Source organism: Xiphias gladius, chromosome 12, assembly GCF_016859285.1.
Source record: "Xiphias gladius isolate SHS-SW01 ecotype Sanya breed wild chromosome 12, ASM1685928v1, whole genome shotgun sequence".
Classification (NCBI taxonomy): Eukaryota; Metazoa; Chordata; class Actinopteri; order Istiophoriformes; family Xiphiidae; genus Xiphias; species Xiphias gladius.
Genome location: NC_053411.1, coordinates 19,111,714 through 19,135,761, shown reverse-complemented (window position 1 = coordinate 19,135,761; position 24,048 = coordinate 19,111,714). Strand labels below are relative to the sequence as shown.

The 24,048-nt window shown below is 46.8% G+C and overlaps 2 protein-coding genes across 2 annotated transcripts; both read left to right on the top strand.

The window, feature by feature from the left end:
• The first annotated feature begins 386 nt into the window (after positions 1–386).
• LOC120797234 (serrate RNA effector molecule homolog) lies at positions 387–14,037 on the top strand. Its single transcript, XM_040140714.1, has 21 exons — positions 387–627; positions 2,374–2,496; positions 3,660–3,770; positions 3,873–4,016; positions 4,412–4,472; positions 4,638–4,935; positions 6,195–6,454; positions 6,984–7,082; positions 7,158–7,290; positions 8,432–8,559; positions 8,639–8,700; positions 9,569–9,647; positions 9,733–9,897; positions 10,633–10,806; positions 10,891–11,044; positions 11,602–11,714; positions 11,858–11,938; positions 12,061–12,211; positions 12,826–12,927; positions 13,484–13,598; positions 13,690–14,037. Exons 2-21 carry the CDS (start codon positions 2,378–2,380, stop codon positions 13,763–13,765), a joined length of 2,625 nt encoding a protein of 874 aa, XP_039996648.1. The 5' UTR covers positions 387–627; positions 2,374–2,377; the 3' UTR covers positions 13,766–14,037.
• Positions 14,038–16,516: 2,479 nt separating this feature from the next.
• On the top strand, positions 16,517–23,263 carry cnga1b (cyclic nucleotide gated channel subunit alpha 1b). The gene is made up of 15 exons (XM_040141599.1): positions 16,517–16,712; positions 17,173–17,281; positions 17,699–17,761; positions 17,862–17,915; positions 18,280–18,399; positions 18,537–18,641; positions 18,798–18,904; positions 19,471–19,645; positions 20,485–20,621; positions 20,715–20,887; positions 21,212–21,337; positions 21,771–21,923; positions 22,016–22,247; positions 22,468–22,643; positions 22,735–23,263. Exons 1-15 carry the CDS (start codon positions 16,517–16,519, stop codon positions 22,981–22,983), a joined length of 2,175 nt encoding a protein of 724 aa, XP_039997533.1. The 3' UTR covers positions 22,984–23,263.
• The last annotated feature ends 785 nt before the right edge of the window (positions 23,264–24,048 follow it).

Genomic DNA, 24,048 nt, shown 5'->3' with positions numbered 1-24,048 from the left:
CTTTTGTTTTGTGCGTAATTATTGTGCGTGGGTTTGGCGGAACCGAATGAATGTAGGAAACACCCTCCCATAGTGTTTTCTCCACTCAGAGACAAACGATGTATGAAACAATTTTATTCATATTTTTTATGCATTTCCATAATATTTTTCATACATGTTATTAACATTTCTCCGAGATGTTTAGCTAATTTTTAATTATTTTTTCATCAACTTATTAATATTCTTAGAACATTTTATTGATATTTCCTCAAGATTTCTCGTCATTTTATATTTACTAAGATTTTACGGATATTTTTTCAATATTTATCTGTGATTTTTATTCCGACATTTTATTAATAAGCAAGAAAAAAAGCTAAAGCTAAAAGCTAAATGCGTAATGGATGCATCATGTGACAGTAACCCCTGCGCCCAACCCCAAAGTCTGTGTTTTGCACTGGGGGCAGCCGTACATGTTATTCACCACCGCCAGGGGGCGCGTTTGTTCCTTTCAAACTGGAAACCTGACCGGAAATAAAGAACTACGAGGGACCGGAAGTCTCGTCAGTTCGTTGTGCTCTGGGACTGGCGGTGAAATTGTTGCGTTAGTCGCAGACCCAATTCCTCAGTTTGTAAACGGCGGAGTTTCAGGTAAAAAACACTGGAAACTCATCAGTAATGTTTGTTTTACATGAAATTCAAAGTGAACACCAACTGAAGCGAATATATAATATATATATAGAAGCACACTGGGCAAGCTCCGATGCTAACTAGCTAATTAGCCGCTGTTAGCTTCGTTCAGCTGGTGCACGGCGGACTGCTAACGTTAGCTTTATTGAAAATATAAGTGCTTGTTTCTTTTACCTGATTTTTCATATTGTTACTGTGTTTTAGTTCGATTTGAATCAAATAAGCAGCAGTTAAAAGGAGCCAGTGCTAATGAAAGAGAGCAGAAGCTAACAGGCTAATTACAGTCAATATTGGCACAAAAACATGTAAATAATGTTAAATATCTAATATATTGTTTGTGTTGTATTTTAGAAAACTAATGTTTATCTGTCGATTTGATTCAGACTAAAGTGTTTTAACATGAGTTTGTGCATCTAATGTAAGAAAAAAAAGAATTAAATCTTAAAATAAATGAATCCCGACTGACACTGAAAAACACAGAAAGTAGTTTAACAACACTCACTTCCGTTCTGAGGGCAGCATCACCCGATATTTCATTGACAAAAGGCACTTCAGTCCCAGCATTGAGTCACCTCTGATCGGCTGTTTCAGCATCTTCAAAGTGGATTCCTGGAGCGTTATTCTGGAGGGACATCAGAGATCATGACGTCCTCAGGAAGGGGACATCACACTGAATCATATCCACATGTGTTTCATGTCTGTGGCCCTGTTCGTACCTGACATTAGCATGCGTCTTGGGTGAGCAGATCACAAGGGGACATCGCTAAGTGCAGGTGTGAATGCATCCAAGATGCATGGAGGACGCATTGAGATCCGATCAATCACTCAGACCACATTCAGAGGTGGTCTTGGCTGCGTATGGTCACGTTCTTTTCAGAGTGTGCGCCCAATTATGTCCTGCGCCACACTGAAGGACCGCCTACTCAACTGACGTCCTCTGCGAGGGTGGAGGCGTGTACTCATTTGCGAACAGTCGTACTAGTGGCGTAAACTGACTTTGTCCACAATGTCTGAACATTTCAAAAAGTCTATAGAGAGATATTACGAATGTGTCAGACATCTCGGGTGATTAGGTTTGTCTGGAACATGCCAAGGAATAGACCCAGTCTGTATTTTGATTTCTTCTTTTAATTTCCAGCAGACTAGGCACAGGAAGTGCATTGCTGCCTCCCACCGGAAAAAAACAACAAATCATTTGGTCTTTGCAAACGGAAATGATGTGCGTGTTTACTTGCATATAGAGCGCGGAGGTGAGATCCGATCACAAGTGCTCACTCGAGACGCATGTGGAGACGCCATCTAATGCCAGATGTGGTCGGATCAGGTGTGAACAGGGCCTGTGTGTTCAGATCCATCTGAGTTATGGCTCTGATTTTTGACACAAATTGCAGCAGTTGGGCGCTAAGTGTTGCTTACCAGTAGTTTACTATAATCAACTCCATGAGCTGTGGGTTGCTGCTGCTTCTAATCAGACTACTATAATCTTTTAATCGTTTCAGTCCTTTTCAAGCGAAAATGCCAAAACGTCACTGGTTCCAGTTTCTCAAATGTGGGACTTTGCTGCTTCTTCTTGACCTGACATTATAATAAGAACATCTTTGGGGGGACAAAAGCGGACACCTTCCAGAAAACTGGGATGGCCTGGGCACGTTCGTTTCACGCTTGAGCTCCATGATCTTCAAAGAAACAATGTTTGTGTGTTTTCAGTCCAATGGGAGACAGCGACGATGAGTTCGACAGGAGGAGGCGGGACAAGTTCAGGAGAGAGAGGAGCGACATGGAACGGTCAAGAGAGAGAGAGGAGAGGAGGAGGGACGACTGGCCTGACAGGTACACACCTGTGGTTATTTTGTCGCCTGAGATGGAGTCTTTTAGTTTTAGTCAAATCTTAGTCATGATTTTTTTTTGGTATTTTTATTCAACAAAAACTAAAGACAATATAGTCATGTTCTTCTTTTTTTCTTTTTGCATTTTAATCATTTTGAGGCTGCAGTTTCTCTTTTCTTCATCTCTCTTCTGAGATTTTTGCTGACATTTTACTAATATTTATTCAGACCCTTTATTATTTTTCAGAGAGATTAATATTTTTTGTAAATTTTGTTTGAACATTTTATCAACATTTTCAGGCATGTTAACATTTTTTGACATTTTATTGATATATTTCGTGAATTTAAGTCGCTCAGAATTTTCAGACATTTTAGTATGACTTTTTGGAGATATATGTATGTGTGCCGTTAACATGGTTACAGTTCGGTGGCAAAGGCTCTGTTCACTTAATCTGATCCTTCAGAAGCCGATTCACTTAAATCCTTTTCACTGTTTGGGGTTATCTTGAGAGCTAAATTGTCAGGTAACGTTGAGATATTTTCTTTAGTGAACATCTGGAGGAAGGTTTAGATGTTTGACTTTCGACATTAATCCTGAATTTACTCGTTCCTTCTGACAGCGACATGGAAGATATGTGACTGAATTATCCACAGCAGCTGAACATGTCACATTAGTTTACGTCTTTATAAATGTCTCTGTGCTGCCCACATGTTTTTGTAGTTTGTCTCTGCTGTTTAGTTGCTGCTTCTTGTCAAATTATCAGTGGATTGTAGATGGATTTGGTCCATAAATCTGGTTCTTCAGAAAACATCAGAGAACGTCACTGACAGAGACAGAACGTTACTGAATGAAAGATGCTTCTTATTAACGCCAGAGCTACAGGTCAAACAGATAAACCAGCTTCTGAACAGCAGATGTTGTTATCGGCTGCTGGGGGAAACTCTTTGACCTGATCAGGAGCTGCAATTCAGTGAATAAAACTAAGCCATTATCAGCTCATTTGTCCATTAGTCTTTCACATTATTGTTTAGTTTTTTCTCACTGAAGAAAATCATTGCATCAGAGTTCTCACGTCACTTGTAACGGTTATTTTTTATTCATTTTTATTCTTGCCAATGAATGTTTTTCGTCAGTGCGTGACAGACATAATGTTGTGTGTTGTCCAGGGACTGGGACCGTGGCAGAGAGAGGAGGAGGGATTACGATCGTGGTCGCAGGGAGAGATTTTCTCCACCCAGACACATCAGCCCTCAGCACAAACGCATGAGGCGAGACTGGTGAGGACTGTGTTTGCTACAGCTGCTCGTGTTTTGCTTTATCTGCAAACAGGTCACAGGTCAGTCAGTGTTCATTCTGTCATTGGTGGGTGAATTTTCCAGGGACGACCACCGGGGGGAGCCGTACCGCTACGATCTGCCGTATGGAGGAGGAGGGGCTCCATTTCCTGGGGCGGGGCCTCAAGGCTGGCACCCCGACCTCCCCCACCTTCACCCACACCATGGAGGTCACCCGCTGCAGGGCAGGTGAGCTAATTATCGGGTGCCAGAAATAACTTTCTTACCTGTACATAAACCCCGTTCAGACAGGATCTGGTCTGTGATAGACATGGACATTCAGAGAAAGCCTGAATGTCCATGGTCACAATTGGAAAATATGTAAACAAAGATAAAACCAGGGGCTCAAAAGAGAATAGCAGTACCTACCTGTGGCTGATATTAGAACCGGGTCAGGATTAATATCAACGACCAGAGCAGGTAATCTTACCTTACAGACAGAAATCCATTTTGAATGGGGCTTATGTCACGTATGTTTTTATATAAACATACAAAAATGTGATCTGAAGAAAAACCCATAACAGACTTATCATATGGTCATTATTTTGCGGTAAAAATTTAAATAAATAAAATCTGTCTCTCAGGTTGGGGGTTGTGGATCCAGACCTCCCTCCTCCTGGTCCTCCCACCATGAGGAGCTTTAAGGTGAGCAAACAAACTAAAAAGTACTGTAAGAACCAGGTGAGAGCTGGATGCCTATGTCGACGTTGTTGAGTGCCATATTTGAGTTATTTTTATGTATTGTTGTGTGTCTCTGTTCTCGTTGCAGTTGTTTTTCATTTCGAAAAAAATGTCTGTGTGTTCGTGCAGGAGTTTCTGTTGAACATGGAGGACAGCGTCGATGAGACGGAGGCGGTGAAGCGCTACAATCAGTACAAACTGGATTTCAGACGGCAGCAGCTGCAGGACTTCTTCCTCCAACACAAAGACCAGGAGTGGTTTCGCTCAAAGTACCACCCCGATGACATCACAGCGAGGAAGGCGGAGTCTCTGTCCGCCCTCAAAACCCGACTTGGTGTCTTCCTCTTTCTGCTGGACAACAACTGGCTGGATAATGTGTCGCTGGACATGGACCATGGCCCCACAATCATCAAACTCCTGGATGCAGGTAAGGACAGAGAGAGACAGGATGGTAAACCAGATGAGAACTGAGCAGTGAGACGGCCAGGGTTTCTGCAGGTCCTGAAAAACCTTTGAAAGCATTTGAATATACAAATAAACAGGCCCCCACCCCCCTACATAGGAACCCCAAACTGAAAGAGACACAAAGTGACGACAAACGACGCAGGTTTTGAGTCTTTTTGTGGTGGTTTTGCTCTTTGTGGTTGTGTGGGTCCCTGGGCCTGTCCCCTGAAGGCCTTTTCAGTAGTCCATATGGGGGTCAGGGTCATGTTAGTTAATTAATTAATCAATGATATAACTAAGTAGGGCTAAACGCTATAAACCTTTTATAGAAAGTACACCAGAAGACTGCATTGGTGGGCTGGAGGACCATCCATAAAAAGGAAGCTCTTACTGGCCCAGTCAGTCGCTTTACCGGCCCTCTCGGTGTACCTGTCATTCGGGGTGCGCATGAGAGTGTGCTGCGTGTGTGTTCTGGTACTGGCCTCACCGACCCGACCCCCTTTGTCCAGGGCTGAATATCATTCTCAGTCCAAGGCTGGCTGAAAGCGCTGCACACAACGAAGAGGAGGAGGAGCTGTTAAAAAAAAAAAGACCAGGCAACGAGTAGAAACAGTCATCTGCAAATGCAGTTTTGCACAATAAATACTTAAAATAGCTCTGATCTATGTGAAATATGTCCTAGTCATACAGTTAGAGTGCAGTAATAGCTGCCATTCAGTTGCCATACGAGTGCTTCAACCCTTCAGAAGCCTTTTAAATTGAAATTTCAAGAAGAATGAGGATACCGTGATATAGACCGTTACCATCTGTGCTGCACATTATACCGTGATGGAAATTTTAGTCTGTACCACTCAGCCCTATTACTGAGTGGTATTGTTATTTACAGCTGTGAAGTCCTGAAAAAAACGTGACATAAATGTCAATAAATTCATGTACTGGACAAATGATCGCCGGCCTTAGTGTTTGTTTTGCGTCATTCGTCAACAAATAAGATATTCAATTACATTTTACATGGTATTAAAAGGTATTTCATTTAGTTAATTTAATTTGGTGAACACTGCAGAAACCCTGAAGACGGGATGAAAATATAATGGGCCTTTGTAACCCAGGTCGGGGACTTGGACGGGTTTCTGTTATATTTGCGTAATTTAGTTTACAAGTGTCGCCCCGCGGGGGGTTTCTGGGTAATGCGGTCCTCAGACTTTATCTGGTGTCTCACTCTTTCTCTGTCTTTCTCTGCAGCCGTAATAAAGATTGAGGGAGGTACAGACTTTGACCTGCAAGTCCTGGAGGCACCAACTGCTCCTTTAGCGGCCGGCGGCGAGGCCAGCAGCAGCAGCAGTGGAGGAGGTGGAGGTGGAGGTGGTGGTGGTGGTGAGAAGAGTCAGGGAGGCCCCAGCGGAGGAAATGTGAGCGGTCAAACCGGCGGCTCAGATTCGACAGGGAGTCGGACAGAGGGGACGACAAGCGGAGAGACGGGCGAGACAAAAGACTGTGATAAGGTCAGAGCGATGATCTCAGAAATATTCTGCGGTCTGTGATGCTCGGTCATCTTCTGTTTTTGTAGTCTGAGCGTATCTAACAAATCTCCTATCGAACTTTTTATCTCCATTATTTTTTACAAACAAAGACCAATATAGAAAAGATGCAGGTGCCTTCTTCGGTTAAACTGAGTGACGTCAGCAGCGGTGGATTAGTAATATTAAATATGTAACGCGTCCAGTGAAACATTAGTCTGTTGGTTATTGTGCTTTCTCCAAGCTGCTGGCTGGACGTTACCAAAGACAGAGTACAGTAAAGAAACGCAGTTTTATTTTAGCTGATACCGGTCATTAGGATCAGGACATTTCTAGTGTTGGTTTTTCATTTTTGTGGGTTGTCCGGATTCTTCAAATTGTGGCTTCACTCATTAAATTCACATTCTTTCCTGTGTGACGCAGCTCCACTGCTCATTTTCCCCGAACTTGAATAAAAAATAATATATGTCATAAAGATAGTCAAGAAAACCCTGACCTTTCTTTTCTGTCTCAGGACTGTGAAGAGGAGGCCAAGCAGAACGGAGAGAAGGAGAAGGACGAGGAGGAGGAAGAGGAGAAGAAAGACGAAGAGGAGGAGGGGAAGGCGAAGAAAGTGAGTTGGTTCTCGTTAATGTGGACGACGACGTACTTTACGGTGCTTGGTGTTAACCCCGCCTCCTCCTCTCAGGGCAGGAAGAGGAAACGCAGCGTGTCAGCTGACAGCGGCGAGGGCAGCGCCTCCGACTCTGACTCCTCACGCTCTGAGGGAGAGAAGGAGGAAGACGACGAGAAGGAGGAGGAGGAGGAGGACGGAGAGGACGGTATTTACAGCTTTATTTGCCATCAGGACAGGGGAATGACAGCTCCATAGTCAGAGGAGGAGCAAGGCCGCAAATAACGATTCTTTTCATTATTTATTAGTGGTTTAGTCTGTAGAACAGCAGAAGATAGAAATGAATGTAATAGCATTTTGTGTTCGGCCAATAGCCCAAAACATATTCGGTTTACTACAATGTAAAGTGGCAGATCCTCACTCTGGCGAAGCTGGAGCCATCAAATACTTGATATTTTTGCCTAAAAATACACAAACGATTAATCAACTATCAAAATAGTATCTAATTATTTTTCTATAGATTTACTGATCGATTGACACTCGATCGTGCTGACTGACAGCGATACTGATGACGATTGCTGTCAGTCTGCACGAGCGACTCTGCTCCTTCTTTTAAAACAACCCATTTGATCTTTTTCCTGTCTGACAATATCTGACAAAACCCCGCATCTCCATTCTCCGTGTGCCTGCCAAAGCTTTGCTCTGTGCACCGACGTCCACAGCATCCGGCTGCAGACACTGGAAAACATAGTTTTTTGTGTTTGTAATCAGGCGGAGAGGAGGAGGGAGACGGTGTCATTGAGCCGAATTCACGATACAGTTGTTTTCGGTTTCTGTTGTCAGACTTCGGAAGAAGCATTCTTGCCACGCTGTAGCGCTGCAGATAAAATCATCGTTTTATTATTTCTGACCGATAAAATGATCAAAATACAGGTTAATGACAGCAGCTGTGAGATCAGCTATAGTGACATTTAAAATGAGTGATGGTGATTGGATGCTCTTATCAGTGATCTGTGGTAATGACAGAATGACGATATGATTGCTCAAACCACACAACAGAAACGCATGACCCACAACATGTTGTTAAACAAAAAGTTTTAAACAGTCATCAGTGGTTATCGGCGTTAAATAAAAGTAACACCACGTATTCTGAAAAATGAATTTACCTGCTAAAGAGACTAAATGTTAACAAAGACCCGTCTGACCAAAATGTTTTTGAGCTGCAGCAGTTAAACCTGTAATGATCCTACATCTGTTTTAGCACAGTGAGCACGAAACGTGAATGTGTTTGAATAAAATGTTGAATCTGAACAGAATACCCTTGTTTCGTGTGTGTGTGCGCGTGCCAGAGCGTCGTAAAGAGCGAGGGAAGGAGAGGGAGAAGGAGGTTCCAGCGAAGCCCCGCCCCCTCCACCTCACCACCTCCCTGTTCATCAGAAGCATCCCGCCGGAGGTTTCCAAGGAGGAGATCACTGCTGTGAGGGAACTCACACACACACACACACACACACACAGGTCCTGACACCTGTACTAACCTGACTGATGTGTTTTTGTAGTTGTGTCGCAGATACCCAGGCTTCCTGCGGGTGGCGCTGTCGGACCCTCAGCCTGAGAGGAGGTGAGACTGAGAAATGGGCCGGGCCTGTACCCGCTAATGACAGATCCGTCAGTGTCAGACGGGTTTGAGATCATTCACGGACAGTGTCTCCATCCCGTCATCACAGTGTCTTTGTCCACCAGTTTTTCTGTTTGAAAATAAACAAGCGATTCAAACAAACAAACCGAAGAGCCAAGTCTCAGCTTCACGTCATTATAGAAAGAACTGTGTTTGGAGATAAAGCCCTTTGAACACATAATGGCCAAAGTTTAGGGGTTCAGAAGTGTACGGAAGACAATGAAATCTTAGCTGTGCTTCTCAGTAATTTAACCGTAGTTAAACCACAGTTCAGCCCTGGTGAAAGGACAGGATCTTGTCTGTAACAGACATTGACATTCAGCCGGTCAAAGACGAAAGGATCCCCAGGGGGCGCTCACTCAAGATACTGTGTGAGGTGAATTAGAGTCAAAAAACATCCTCCTTCTCGGACTCGTAACCGAGTCAGATCTGAACTCACAGACATGAAACATGTTGATACGATTCAGTTTGACTTTCGCTTCCTGAGGACGTCCTGATCTTTATTGTCCCTCCAGAACAAAGCTCCAGAAAACTACCGGGCCCATATGTTCTTTGTAACAGTGTGGCTCATTGATGTGTGTTTTTTTTTTTTGTTGGAGCAACAATGGAGCTTTATGCCATGGAGGGATAAGATATGTCAGGTTTTGGATACACAGACGATACTTAGTAGTAGAATAAATCCATTGTTGTTTTTGGTCCCTTCATGGGATTTGTTGACAATAAGAAAAACATAGAAAAACGCCGGCCGTATCCTGTAAGAGCGGAGAACATGTTGGTTAGTGCAGGACTTGTGTGTGTTTGTGTGCATCAGGTTCTTCAGGCGGTGTTGGGTGACGTTTGACCGCAGTGTGAACATCAAGGAGACGTGCTGGAACCTTCAGAACATCAGGGTAAATTTATGAAAACACGCTCGGAGTCAGAACCATCGCTAACATGGGCTGATGGATTAACAAGGCGTCTCTCCTCCTCTCTCAGCTCAGAGACTGTGAACTGTCTCCGGTGGTCAACAGAGATCTGTGTCGACGCGTTCGCAGCGTCAACGGTCTGACTCACCACAAGCCGGTGGTCAGGAACGACATCCGTCTGTCGGCCCGGCTCGTCCATAGTCTGGACCAGAGGGGGGAGCTCTGGGCCGGGCAGGTATGGTCCCGTAAATTTATGCTCCACTCAAATCGGAAGGTCACTGTTTGCCTCATAGTGAGCCCGTTAAAACGCTGCACTGCGTCCAGAAGGAAATGATTCTTAGTCCACTGACGGGGGGGCAGCAACAGGAAATTAGCTTACTTGGCTGCAGAAGTGGCACAGAGCCCACAGAGGAGGTTAAGATGCTTAGAAACATTTACAGACCAAGTTGCAATTAGCGTTTAAAATCGTACCAAATCTGAACTCACAGACATAATACAGGTATATTTAAATTCAGTGGGACGTCCACTACCTGTAGATATCATGATGTCTGAGGTCCCTCCAGAATAAAGCTCCAGAAATCCACTCAGAAACCAGAAGAAAAAGAGGCTGCAGAACTTCATTCAGAATCTTCCTGTTTTTCCTTCAGTATCAGAGCGACCCAGTGACAGTTGTCTGAACATCCACGGCTACGCTGAGAACAGGAGCTGATCACAGCTGGTTCAGCAGCTTTTAACGGGACAGTTTGACTGAATGTGAACAGATACTGACAAAAAAAATGGGGCTCAAATTGTATCTCACAACTAACTCTCTGAAAACTAGATTCAAAGAAAAACAGTGTGAGGTCAGACCATAGAGGAAACATTTTGACTGCAGCGTTTCTGATCCCGAGACGCTGAACACCTCAGTTAGAGCAGTCACTACATTACCCATAACCCCTCAATTTTGGTCTGTGTGTTTGTGTGTGTACAGATGGAGACCAACCCCGTTCTGAAAAACATCACAGACTACCTGATAGAGGAGGTGAGCGCTGAGGAGGAGGAGCTGACAGGTGCCTCCGGGGGCAACAACGATGATGCAGGTGACGCCAAAGACCCCGCCTCCTCCTCTGAGGTTTCCGTGGAGACAGACGATAAGCTGCTGAAGGTGGGAGGAGCTCCGTCGGTTTGATTGTGTCTCATCGTTGATGTAATTTTCATTGTGCGTGTGTGTGTGTGTGTGTGTGTGCAGGTGCTGGACAGACTGCTGCTCTACCTGCGTCTGGTTCACTCTGTAGATTATTATAACTTCTGTGAGTATCCTGCTGAGGACGAGATGCCTCATCGCTGTGGCCTGATCCACGTACGAGGACCCCTACCTGTGGCCAAGATCACTGCAGCCGAGGGTACACGCGCGCACACACACACACAGATAAAAATAAGACTTCCTCATCATCATCGCCCCCTCCGTATGAACTGGAATAGCTCTGCTGATCCTCTGACTTTTCCTCTAGCGCCATCATCAGGTCCAAGTTTGAATTTGTCAAGTACTTTGGTTGAAGACCAGAGCTACTAGCATGGCCGTAGACTGTTAGTCCAGTTAACCATATTCTCGCCTCCGGCGAGGTTGTGATCCGTTGTCACGGCAAAGTCACGGTGGGTTTTAAGAAGCTCTCCGTCCGCAGATTTTTGGTTTCGTCCGTCCATTGCCGACCTGGCTTGGCTTTGCGCATCTTCCCGCTTCCCGGGGGGCATTGTGTACCTACTTGCTACACATGACACACACTGGTCAGCGAAGAGTCAGAGAAAGAAGGAAATTTCTTTTTCAGTTACATCAGAAAATAATTCATGGACCGTCGCTGAAGTCTGTACATCCACGAACCTATACGCTGTGAATAGGGTTGAGAATTTGTGTGTGCGCGAAGCTGTCGGTGTAATCCAGCGCTGTGTTCTGATTGGACAGTGAGTGAACACCAGAGGATGTGTGAGGAGCGTCTGGCTCCTCTGCTGTCTCCTTCAGAGACCCTGAGTGAAGAAGAAGCTGCCAGACTGGGAAAGAAAGACCCAGAGCAAGAGGTACAACACCTGTCTGCCTCTGTCTCCGTCTCCATCTCCAATGCTCATGTCTCTGTCTCTCCCTCTGTCTCTGTCTCTGTCTCTGTCTCTGTCTCCGCCTCCGTCTCCGTCTCTAATGCCTCTGTGCGTGTGTGTCTGTTCAGGTGGAGAAGTTCCTGTCAGCCAACACTCAGGAGCTCAGTAAAGACAAATGGCTCTGTCCTCTGAGCGGGAAGAAGTTTAAGGTGAGTTCAGCTGTGTGTGTGTGTGTGTGTGTGTGTGTGTGTGTGTGTGTCCGTGTCCGTGTCCGTGTCCGTCCGTCCTCGTCCAGCCTGACCGATTGGTTACACTCGTTGTTCTTGTTCAGGCTCCAGAGTTTGTGCGTAAACACATCCTGAACAAACACGCCGAGAAGGTCTCTGCCGTCAGACAGGAAGTCGAGTTCTTCAACAACTTCCTGCTGGATGCCAAGAGACCCGCTCTACCTGAGAACAAGCCCCTCCTACCGCCAGCGCAAGGTGAGAGGACACACTAATGTTCATCCATGTACTTGCAGCAGGTTTTGAGGGTTTGGGAGACTGGACGGGACGCGGACTCATCACTAAGATCATGACTATGAAAAGACGTCAGAAATATCGTCAGCAACGTCAGGAATATTTTAGAAATAATACATTGACGTTCAGTGACGGAACCAGTAAGTTCCAAGACTCTTGACACAGCACATGTAATAACCTGTGGTGTGGATTATTTTTGTTTGATGTGTCTTCATACTTTTTAATGCAGACATGTAGTTTTATTTTACAAATCTTTGTGAAAGAGCCGGAGCACCAGCCTCCTGACCTGCGTGTGTGTACGCCGTGTGACGGGGGCGTATTTAAAGTAGCACTACCACGCACATGTGTACGACAGGTACACAACTCTAGGTGTAAAAAGTGAAAGATTCAGCGCCGGCACTTTCCGTTGACTGGAATTTCTCCCCCACAAAAACAAACAAGCGCATGTTGTTGTCTGTGTGTTGAAAAAGGCACTCTGAAAAATGTGAAAACAGTAGAGACGACAGGTTGAAGAGAAAGAAAGTAACTGATTTTTTTTTTGGTCAATAACCTCCTGACATTATGTCTTTCTCTTTCAGCCGCTCCCCCTGGTGTACCTGGATTTCCTGGTCAGTCACCACAACAGCAAAGCCTTCTGGGATATCCACCTGGAGTCAGACCTCCCATGCCTGGCTTCCCTGGTACGCACTCTGATGCACAGTCACCATCACATCATCGCAATAGTTGTAATAATAATGACTCTTAAGTGAAATGAAAAGTGTGTCGTCATCCTCATCTGGTACCAAGCCGGTCTGCAGATTTTCCTTCACCTTCCTTCCCATTGCTCCTCCACTCAGGTCGACAGGTGTGTGACCTTTGAAACAGGACCACTTTTACAACACTTTCCTGTTTGTCCTGCAGACGAAGCAGAACAACAAATCAAAAGTCTGAGATTTGAGTCATTGTTCATTTTGGCTCCGGATTTTTAGTGTTAGTGTTGATTAATAGCTCTTTTCCTGTTCCATTGTGGAATTTTTCAGGTCACACACACACACACACACACACACACACACACACACACAGTAACAGCACTAAACACTTTAAAGAACTTGTCATGCAGCTGGTTCTGGTCCTGGTTCCGGTGTTTCTCTCATTGCAGCATTACACGTCTTTTCTTGTTCAAAGTGTAGTTGTGAAGCAGTGGTTTAAAGTGTGTGTGTGTGTGTGTGTGTGTGTGTGTGTGTGTGTGTGTTGCAGGCGGAGGACCCCCCTACCCCCCCAACCAGTTTGGGGCGGGGCGTGGTAACTATGACAACTTCAGAGGTCATTTAGGAGGAGGAGGAGGGTTTCCTGGGAAACAACGAAACAGCAGGTAGGGAAAAGACAGTGATCACAGTACACAGAGAAATGTATTGATTACATATCGATCACCTCTAACCCTGCCCCTCTCTCTGCGTGTGCAGGGGCGTGCGAGGGGACCCTCGGTCGATCATCGAGTACAGAGACCTCGACGCTCCGGACGACCTCGACTTCTTCTGAACACAACGAAGTTAAAACACCGGGTGTTTTTTAAAAACTTTTTTTATTCCTACATTTCCCATGATTCCTTTCATCTTCCCTCCAAGACTTGCTTGTTTTTTGTGTTAATTTTTAGTTAGGACAGAAACTGTTGGGCTGTGTGTGTGTGTGTGTGTGTGTGTGTGTGCGCGTGTGTGTGCCTGTTTGCATCAGGACCAATGTTACTGTCAGTCATTAGTGATGATGATCTGATTCGTTCCACTTTCCAATAAAGATGAATATAGGAAGACTGATGATTGTTGTGGTTACTGTGTATTCGTGGTTGGTGCGGGACAAACCTTTAGACCAGCTGGGACCTACAAAGACCACACCGAACCGCCGGATCCGCCCAGAACGCTGCCCGTCTCGTGTTCTCGAACCAAAACAAATGCGGACGAATCCTGCGCAGAGACGTTCGGCGAGATCCCGCCGGGACTGTAGAACCGGCAGAGGGACCCGGATCTGACTGAACTCCGCTAAAACGGAGCTAACTTCAGGTGAAGCCGTTCATTTACCCGCACGTCTCCCTCGACAACACAGGTGATGCCGTCGGTCGCCATCTTCACGGGAACGACTGAAGATCAGAGTCTTAACATATCGCACACTACAGGATTTTACCTGCTGTCAAAACCATCTGACCCAGACTCAAAGCCCTGATCCAGCTGGGTCAGGCTAGAACAAACCAGGTTTGACTGACTCAGCCTGGAACAGACCTGATCTAAGACCATCTACTGAACATTTACATGCTTCTTGGACTTTTATTGCCACATGTGGGACTAAAACCATGACAACCAGTGTTTCAGCCGGTTAAATGATCGTGTCCCGGTTTGGACTGGACACTGAACCTGACGATGAGCGACCGCATCGATGCACTGCAGCTACTTACCTGTAGTCTCCGATGTGATAGTCTACGCTTGCAGTGTTTGTTTTGTTGCTGGGTTAAATGCTGTGTTTTCTCATGCGCGTGAGACGTCGCACACCCTGGGACGCAGGACGCGTCTCAGAAAAATAATCTGACGCTAAAATGAAATCAAATCCAACTTTAGCCTGAACCTCAACTTGCTCTCAGCTCAACTTCAGCTGAGCCAGAGTTCTCCAGCACGAAGGAGAAGAGCAACCTGGAACCTTAAACCGAGTCTTCGCCGTAAAGTTCATTGTTTTTACCTCCTGGGTAGAAACACACAGACACACACACACGCTCTAACAGAAGTGTAATTCCTAATAAGCCTGTTAAAGCTGCCTGTTAAACACAGCAGCTTGAGTTGTGTGTGTGTTATTAGGGTCACACTGCTGACTCAGGAGGATCAGAGGAAAATCAGCACCACTAATCTGCCCCTCCTCACTTTTCATTGTCTCCTCTTCTTCCCGCCACCTTTCCTTACTTCCTCAGGATGTCCTTCCTCCCTCCTCGCTTTTCTTGCTAACATCCATTCATCTCCTCCCATTTATTCCTTTGTTCTTCCCTCTTCATCTGGTCCTTCTTTTCCCTCTTTCCTCAGATTTCTCCTCCAGCGTTACCTCCTCCCCGATCCTCCTGAAGAAAATCCCCATCATATCATTTGGTGTGTGTGTGTGTGCACACACCCTTTTTTATTTTCCCCTGTGATGCTTTAAATCTTCACAGGTGGATTCGGCGCGAGGGTGGGTCCGTTGGCCGCCTCTGAGCGCGAGTGCAGGTGTGTGTGAGCCAGACAGTATCATCCCTGCTCTAATCTCTTTATCCCTGTCAGGGTGACAGAGGAGACTCCACTGCTTCGCTCCTTCCATCCCTCTCTTTTCTCCTCTTTTCTCTCTGGACTCACACTTTAAAGGACTTTAACGGGCCAGGTGTGTGTGTGTGTTTGTGTAGAGGGGTTACTCCTCTGTTTCCATGGCGACGAGTTTGATGGGCGGTTGGTGGATCTAGGCCACGTAACCAAGGGCAACGGATTATCAGCTGACAGGTGAGTAAGGAGATAATGGAGTGAGGGTAGAGGGGTAATTATTGTTACAACATGAATTCAAAATGACCATAGAAAGATCTGATTCACAGAAAATAAACCGTTGTGATGTCTGTTCCCGTCTCTCACTGATGGTGAAGTAGATGTAAAATTGTTCGACACTCACACACACACGCACACACACACACGTAAACCCCATTGGCAGGAGCAGCCAGGCTGTAGAGTCAGTTTTCAGGGGGTCTGACCACCTCTGATCTTCCACTTGTCCATGCAAGGTGTCTGACACTAAAACTACTTGGTTCAGGTCACAGAAAGCCAAGACTGTTGGTCGGAGACGAGACTCAAAGGCACACCCCAGGTTCTGGTTCTATGAGTGATTTCTAAACTTTTTACTGATGCTCTGTGGATCACTGATTTCAGTTTAATGCGCCTGCAGGCAGAAGATGTTACCTTTGCCGGTTTCACAACGCGTGTAGTATTTAGAAAAACATCAGGAACCAAAAAACTGCTGATTTTTTCTAAATGTTGTTAAACCAGTGAAGATGACGTTTTCTTTGTCAGCGCCACTAATAGCAGAGCATTAGCTCGGTGTTTATCCTGCTGCAAGCCAAGTCAGTAAGTTACGTTCCACCTTCAATCCTTAGACCTCATCAGTTGTGAATGTTCATACGTCGGATGGTGATGGACTGATTTTGGTGCAGATGTTCTGCAGCTGAGGAGCTGAACAGACACAGGCACTGCTGATTGAAGAATTCATTACAAAGCGGTGTCCGCTTTTTGCTGCGGTGTAGTAATGTCCCAGTTTGCTCCCGAGAGAGGACACCGGTTAAGACAGCGCTCTCCACCCCCACCGGATGAGGGGACACCTCCCGGAGGAATGGGGTCCATCCCTCCGGGAGAGCTCGGAGACGGAGCCGTGAGCGCCGTGTCCGTGAAGCAACGCCTCGCTGACGCAGCGAGTTTTTCTGTAGTTGGTCACTCATCTGCACGTACAGCCAGGAACAGCCTACCTGTCAATCTGTGTGATGTGACTGTTGCTAAGATTTCTACCAGTAATATTAATAACGATAATGATAGAAGTCCCTCTGTGAAAGCGAAGGCAAAGCCGAAACCTTCACTTTGACGTTGACCCCAGAAAGAGGCCGTCATGACACGCGATCGGACGTTTAGTTCCAGCTCAGTGTGATGGCGCTACTCGTTTCTGGCAACTGTGCGAAAACTGCACGAGAATATACACTGAACGGCGCGTTTACAGCCTTTTCAGTGAAGCCCTGGTGGTCAGACCTCACGATTGCTCCGCCGTTGAGGGAGTTGTAGTTCCGCTGTGATTTCGCGGGTCCCGTGGGCTGACGAAATAAAACCTCTTAGACGGATGGAAGCTTCGTCATCAGGTCAAACACAAGGCTGACGTGGTTTTAGTTCCTGACACTCTCACGTTGGTCTCTGCAGGACGTCAGAGGAAGAATAGCGCCATGGCTAAAGTGGCTCCATTAGTCCCGCCCACCATCGTGCTACAAGACATGGAGGAGGAGCCAGGTGACGCCAGGGAGGGGGTCAGGTGAGTTGTCGCGGAAACTGGCCGGTCTGTACAGATGTTTAAGCTGTGGTGGGCTTTACCCTGAATTCATCCCGCCAGGCAGCTCCCGCGGCAGAACTGAGAATGACTGAGACAATGGTCTTGGGGTTAAGGCGCTGACAGTGAACTGCAGCGTCCCCTCGTTGCCTGTCCACCCTCATTTGCTGTCGTCTCGCTGCTTTCAACTACTGAGTAATAAAATAAAAAAAAGAAAGTTCAGGGGCCACACTTGAGCAAGTTATATGGGTCCTCGAAGCTTTAAGTGGTCCTCGGTCCTTGGTTCCGTGTGACTGCGGTCGTTCCGGGGAAAGACCCGAACGACCTGAGTCAGGTGCGGTCGGTAGTTTTAAATTCTGTCAGTTGGTTGATTAAGAGATTCTTTGCTTTTCTTTGTTCCAGAGACGCTCAAAGAGCAGGACCAGTTTTGTTCAACGTCAACAACAGCAACAACAACGAGGAGGAGTATGACACACACACACACACACACACACAAAACTAATGTCCAGGCATTTATACATGCGGCCAGGTTAATCTCTGGGATGTGTTTACTGTTGCCTTCCAGGGAGGAGAAGAAGAAAAAGAAGAAAGAGAAGAAGGAGAGAAAAGAGAAGAAGGAGTAAGTTCAACCCTCATTTTCCTCTGATTCCGTGATTCGCAATCTGGGGATCGGGGCCCATTAAAGGGCCGCAAGAGACATCTGAGGGGCCACGTCGGTCTTTTGTTGAAGTATTAACGTTTCCCCCACCGCAGTCTCTGTTTCTGAGGACGGAAGCCCTGAGGGGACACATATTTGGAGATAATGTTTCATTTGTGATCACAACTGAAATCTGCAACAGTCAAACAATGAGGACAGAACCTGATAAAGTACAGGAAGACAACACAGCAGGTCTCCGTGTTTTCTGTTGCGTTGAAATCGACTAATCACCTTTAATTCCACTGAACCAGGTTTTCCTCTACCTGTCTGTCTTCCTCTCTGCCAGGAAGGAGAGGCAGGAGAAGAAGGAGAGGAAGGAGAAGAAAAAGAAGGAGAAGGAGGAGAAAGAGAAAGAGGAGAAGGAGAAGGAGGAGAAGGAGAAGGAGAAGGAGAAGGAGAAGAAGGCGTAGGTTTGGTTTATTGGGATCCACTGGATCACAGACGGAGATCAGAGGCTCTGTTTTTATTCATCAGTAATGAGTTTTTTCATAGTCATTCGTGCAGCAGTCGTTAATCACCATTCATTATCGTCCGTGTGTCCAGTCCCAAGGAGGTCGAGGTGATCGATCCAGCTGGTAACACCTACTACCACTGGCTGCTCATTATCACCATCCCCGTCATGTACAACTGGACCCTGATCATAGCCAGGTAACACACACGCGATCCCACAGACTACGTCCGGCTTCTCACACAGTGTCATTGGGAGGCCGGGTGTGGGTCCCATCAGTGCCAGTGGTCTACTGGGTTTGGTGTTAACGGCTACTACTGTAATAATAACGGATTTTGCGTATGTGTGTGTTTCAGGGCCTGTTTTGAGGAGCTGCAGACTGACTATGTGGTCTACTGGTTCATCCTGGACTTTCTCTCCGACCTGCTCTACCTCGCCGACATGGTCTTCAGAACCAGGACCGGTCCGAACACACGCACACCAACAGATTGCTCGATGCACGTTCCGACACATTCATGCAAACGTGACGTAACTTTGACACAAGACAGCTGCTGCTAGCCAGCAGGGATTTTCCCCATTTTCAATGGACAGATTAAAAGGCAGGGACAACATCGTGAGACAGATCACACAACTGAAAATAGCAATAAAGGAATAATTGCATAGGAATTGGCAAAAAACAAATCAAATCAAAAATGCTTCACAATGTTTTCTAGAGGAGAAGCAGTTTTTTGCTTTTTGATTTTGGAGATTGCTAACGGCTGCAAAAAAGCCATTGCATTGGGTTCATCGTTAGTTGCTCTTGATTTACACAGACGTCTGATATTTCACCAATACGATATCGTCCCCAACCACAGTTACTGGATTTAACAGATAAAAACAAAATCAAGATTAGTTTGCAAGGAGAATCCCAAATGTACAGGCTCACAAAATTAACAGATACAAGACGTTTCCAATCACAACTGAATGATATAGCTCTCCGTAACACACCTGTCCAAACGTGTGTGTGTGTGTGTGTGTGTGTGCGCGCAGGTTACCTGGAGCAGGGTCTGCTGGTTAAGGACGAGCAGAAGCTGCGTGAGCGCTACATGAAAAGCTTCCAGTTCAAACTGGACATGATCTCCATGATTCCCACCGACTTGCTGTTTGTCGTCCTCGGCCTCACCTACCCCGAGATCCGCCTCAATAAGCTCCTCAGGTTCAACAGGTAAACACACACACGCACAAAATGTAGTCTCATTAACAATATTGCGGAAGAATACTCAGATCCTTTATTTGCTTACTTTGAAGAAAAACTCCTGCAGTCAAAAAATGTCCTGGAATAAAAGCACAGAAGTTTTATCAGCGGTAAACTGTCCAAAGTCCCGGGACTCATTGGTCCCTTCACAATCTTCTGATATTTTTGTTTTGTGCTGATGCCATATTGTGTAAACAGCAGTTTAACGTTGCAGTTCGTAGATATGATTTGAACTCCTCCTGTGCTGTTTGGTTGTTTAATCTACAACAACGCATCCTTTTTCATAAAAGGATGTTTCGCTCAATCTTGATCTGATAAATACAGTGAAGTAGAAGCAAAAAACGGAAGTGCTGCGCAGTGAGTCTGCTTGGCGGCACCCACCCGTCTGAGCCAACTAGACGGATGGGCTGAAAGAGGGCGCACCAGTGTTCAGTGTTCGGTCTTCCACTTTACTGCACACGACAAAGCCAGCGGTCTATAGCCGCGCTAGTGGCTCCGTGAGGCTAGCGAACATGCTCCCAATGAAAATGCTAACATGCTGATGCTAAGCAGGTTCTATATTCAGATGGTGTGCACCACGTTAGGTTTGCCGAGGTCGGAGGGAAAGTCGGAGGATCAGCAGAGTTATTAAGGTTCATCCCGCAGGGAACGTGAACATCTGAACCGCATTTCGTTTCAGTCTGGACCAGAGTGGCGGACAGGCAGACGTTCCCATCCCTAAGAACGCTGTCCACGAATTGCCGGATTTGCTTTGAGTTTGCAGACTCGGTCAAGATCTTTTTTTTCTTTTTTCTTTCTTTCTGTTTCAGGATGCTGGAGTTCTTCCAGAGGACGGAGACCAGGACTAACTACCCCAACGCTCTTCGTATCTCCAACCTCGTCATGTTCATCGTCATCATCATCCACTGGAACGCCTGCCTCTACTTCTCTTTCTCCAAGGCCATCGGTGAGTTTGCTGGTTTGAATCCGGACTCTGGTTGTTTCATCTGTGGTTACTTCACGAAAGCCTCTGACACCTTGTGTCGTCCTGCTCCTCCAGGCTTCGGCTCTGACAGGTTCGTGTATCCCGACCCGACAGATCCGGAGTTTGGTCGTCTGGTGAGGAAGTACGCCTACAGTATGTACTGGTCCACGCTGACGCTCACCACCATCGGAGAAACGCCGCCGCCGGTGGAGAACTCTGAGTACTTCTTCGTTGTCACTGACTTCCTGGTGAGTGTCGCTTAGAGAATTTTTTTGTTTTTGTTCGTTTGTTTCATTCAAATTTGGAGTAAAAGAGAATCTCCTGCATGCACATACGGCTTTGGCAATACCCGACCTTCAGTACTGATATAAAAACTACATATTTATATAATAGCTTTTCTACCAAAACCCTTTCTGGGTTTAACCAAACACGCCACGTTTCTAGGTGCATCAGTGTCTAATGTTGTCAGCAGTCACACAGAAACTGTATAAAACACAGCCCAAAATCAGCACTGGTACCAGACCACAATCTGAGCGTCATTCTATTCTGCTCTATTTTTTATTTTCTTCCAGGTCGGTGTGTTGATATTCGCCACCATCGTCGGTAACGTCGGCTCGATGATCACCAACATGAACGCTGCTAGAGCCGACTTCCAGGCTCGCATCGACGCCATCAAACAGTACATGAGCTTCCGAAAGGTCGGTCGATCGGTCAGGACGTTGGCCTCTCACGTCTATCCGTCTGTCCGTGCGGTGCTCAAAGTTTGAACACAGCGGTGAAATACAATGTCTTTCGGAAGTGAACGTGGCACAGAGTGTCACTGCGTTGCCTTCACTCTGGCAGACATCTGCATCTGCCCACGTTTGGGATCTCGGCGTCAGAAATGTAGAGGCAGAGCTGAGACGGGCCAGATATTAAGCCGAGCAGTGAGAGCAGTAGTTGTACACCGGTAGAAATGGGTATTTTTTCTCAGTATTTATCACATTAAGAAAAACTAGGGAGTCTTCTTGTCAAGGGTCGTTACCAAGTGTATTTTTTGGATTCTCTCATTTCTCTTTTATGGAGATATAACTAAATACATAAATAGATCAAATGTGTCACCAATCTTCAACCCCTCCTCCACCTCTCCAGGTAACGAAGGACCTGGAGAAGCGAGTCATCAAGTGGTTCGACTTCCTGTGGACCAACAAGAAAGCGGTGGATGAGAGGGAGGTGCTGAAGTACCTGCCTGACAAACTGAGAGCCGAGATCGCCATCAACGTCCACCTGGACACCCTGAAGAAGGTCTGCACGCACTTAAGGGCACTGTGGGTGAAAAACGGGCTCAAAGGACGGGCGAAAGACCAGGGTCTCTCTCCTGTGCTGTCGTCCTGCAGGTTCGAATCTTCGCGGACTGCGAGGCCGGTCTGTTGGTGGAGTTGGTGCTGAAGCTGCAGCCCCAGGTCTACAGTCCAGGAGACTACATCTGCAAGAAGGGCGACATCGGCAGGGAGATGTACATCATCAAGGAGGGAAAACTCGCCGTCGTCGCTGACGATGGCGTCACGCAGTTTGTTGTTCTGAGTGACGGGAGCTACTTTGGCGAGATCAGCATCCTGGCTATTAAAGGTAGAGCCGCATCGGTTGCTGACGACAGCAACGAAAGTTACCCGGCTACTAATGACGGGAAACCTGCGATTGTGCATCAAGCCGTTGCCTCCTTTAGTCCCTGACACTTGGCTTCTGTTAAAATTTGGCCCAAGATTAAATAAAAATTTTACATTAGGCAGAATATCAGCCTGTGCGTTTTTCGCCTGCTTCTGAAAAGGACTCTCTTCTTCTTCAACAGGCAGTAAGGCAGGAAACAGGAGGACGGCAAACATCAGGAGCATCGGTTACTCCGACCTCTTCTGTCTTTCCAAAGACGACCTGATGGAGGCGCTGAAGGAGTATCCTGATGCTAAGGCTCTGTTGGAGGAGAAGGGAAGGCAGATTCTGATGAAGGACGGACTTCTGGACCTGGAGGTGCAGTCGCACGATCTCGTACAGACAAGAAAACAGACGCAAAGGAGGCTGATCTGCTAAACTAAAAGTCCTGACTGGTCTTGTCCCGTAGGTGGCGGCGCAGGGCCCCGACCCCAAGGAGATGGAGGAGAAGGTGGAGAGGATGACGAGCACGCTGGACGTCCTGCAGACACGTTACGCCCGGCTGCTGGCCGAGCACGAAGCCGCTCACGGCAAACTCAAGCACAGAGTCACCCGGCTGGAGAAGAAGCTGCCGCTGCCGCCGCGGGCCGACCGCCCGGGTGACGCTCCGCCCCCTCCGACACCCGAGACGGCTAAAGAGGAAGAGGAGAAGAAGTAGGACGGGGAGGAGCCCGGGTTAGCCGGGTGGAGAGAAAGAGGTCGAAGTTCGCGTCCCGAAACAAGATTCATTTCAAATTCTGTTCCCCACGTCCAGATTCACGTTACATCCAGAAGCGTAGAGAGGAAACGAGCTACGCCACGACTGTGTCCAGCTCTCGCGCTGCTTCGCAAGTCTTTTGAAAACTTACCGGAAGACGTTCGCCGGCGGGGCTGGAGACGAACCGGAACGCAGGCGGACCGACTCTGGATTGGACAACCGAGCCTCAGAAGACTTGAGAGAGAATATTACTGTAACATTAAGCTGTAAAACCCTGTAATTATAATGTAATGGTTATTAAATAAGGAGCATATTGAGCCGAGCTTGTTCGTGGTTCATAGTTTTTACTTTCCAGCAATTCTGACATTTCACACGTCTCTGCACAGATCAGCTGCTTCAGAGCCGGTAGAGGTCAAAGGTCAGCAGAGTCGCCGGTCTCCAGACTCACTGCTTGTGCGTCCGTCGTCCGTTTTTCCGCACTGTGACCGATGCGCTGAAGTAAAGAGATTTCGCTATCTTTTTAAACAGCTGCACTGGAGCAATGGTAAATACGGACATGTAGAAAATACTACAATCGCCACAACAGTGTTCTTTTCATTTATGTCTTATCGACGCCATTTGTATTTTTCCCTCCGAGGGTTTGAACTGATGTGGCTCCTGCACGTCTTCAGCCGTTAGCTGTCATTTGTCTACGCGGACCAACTCCGGCCCGACGAGAGGTTACACTTTGCCGCGAACCGGTGCCGGGGGATGGGGTGTGTGTGTGTGTGTGTGTGTGTGTGTGTGTGTGTGTGTGTGTGTGTGTGGGGGGGGTATTCTGAGCTCGTGCTCAAGCGAAGCATCGGCACGTACGCATCACGCAGAGCGACCGCTTCAGAAGGCCACGCGGTGGATCCCATTCCTGGGGTACACGGCCGGCCATGTCGCGCGGAGACTGGCTCCTCCGCAGCGGAGCAGCAGGTGGAAGCGCACGAGTAAAAGCACTTAGCTGCTCTTCACGAGCGCAAGTAACAGGCAGCCACGTCC

Coding starts and splice junctions, on each gene's coding strand:
- LOC120797234 (XM_040140714.1), top strand. CDS start 2,378: ATGGGAGACAGCGACGATGAGTTCGACAGGAGGAGGCGGGACAAGTTC. Junction 4,473..4,637: donor CCACCATGAGGAGCTTTAAG/GTGAGCAAACAA, acceptor GTGTTCGTGCAG/GAGTTTCTGTTGAACATGGA. Junction 7,083..7,157: donor AGGAGGGGAAGGCGAAGAAA/GTGAGTTGGTTC, acceptor TCCTCCTCTCAG/GGCAGGAAGAGGAAACGCAG.
- cnga1b (XM_040141599.1), top strand. CDS start 16,517: ATGTCCCAGTTTGCTCCCGAGAGAGGACACCGGTTAAGACAGCGCTCT. Junction 19,646..20,484: donor AAGCTCCTCAGGTTCAACAG/GTAAACACACAC, acceptor TTTCTGTTTCAG/GATGCTGGAGTTCTTCCAGA. Junction 21,924..22,015: donor ACCTGGACACCCTGAAGAAG/GTCTGCACGCAC, acceptor GTCGTCCTGCAG/GTTCGAATCTTCGCGGACTG.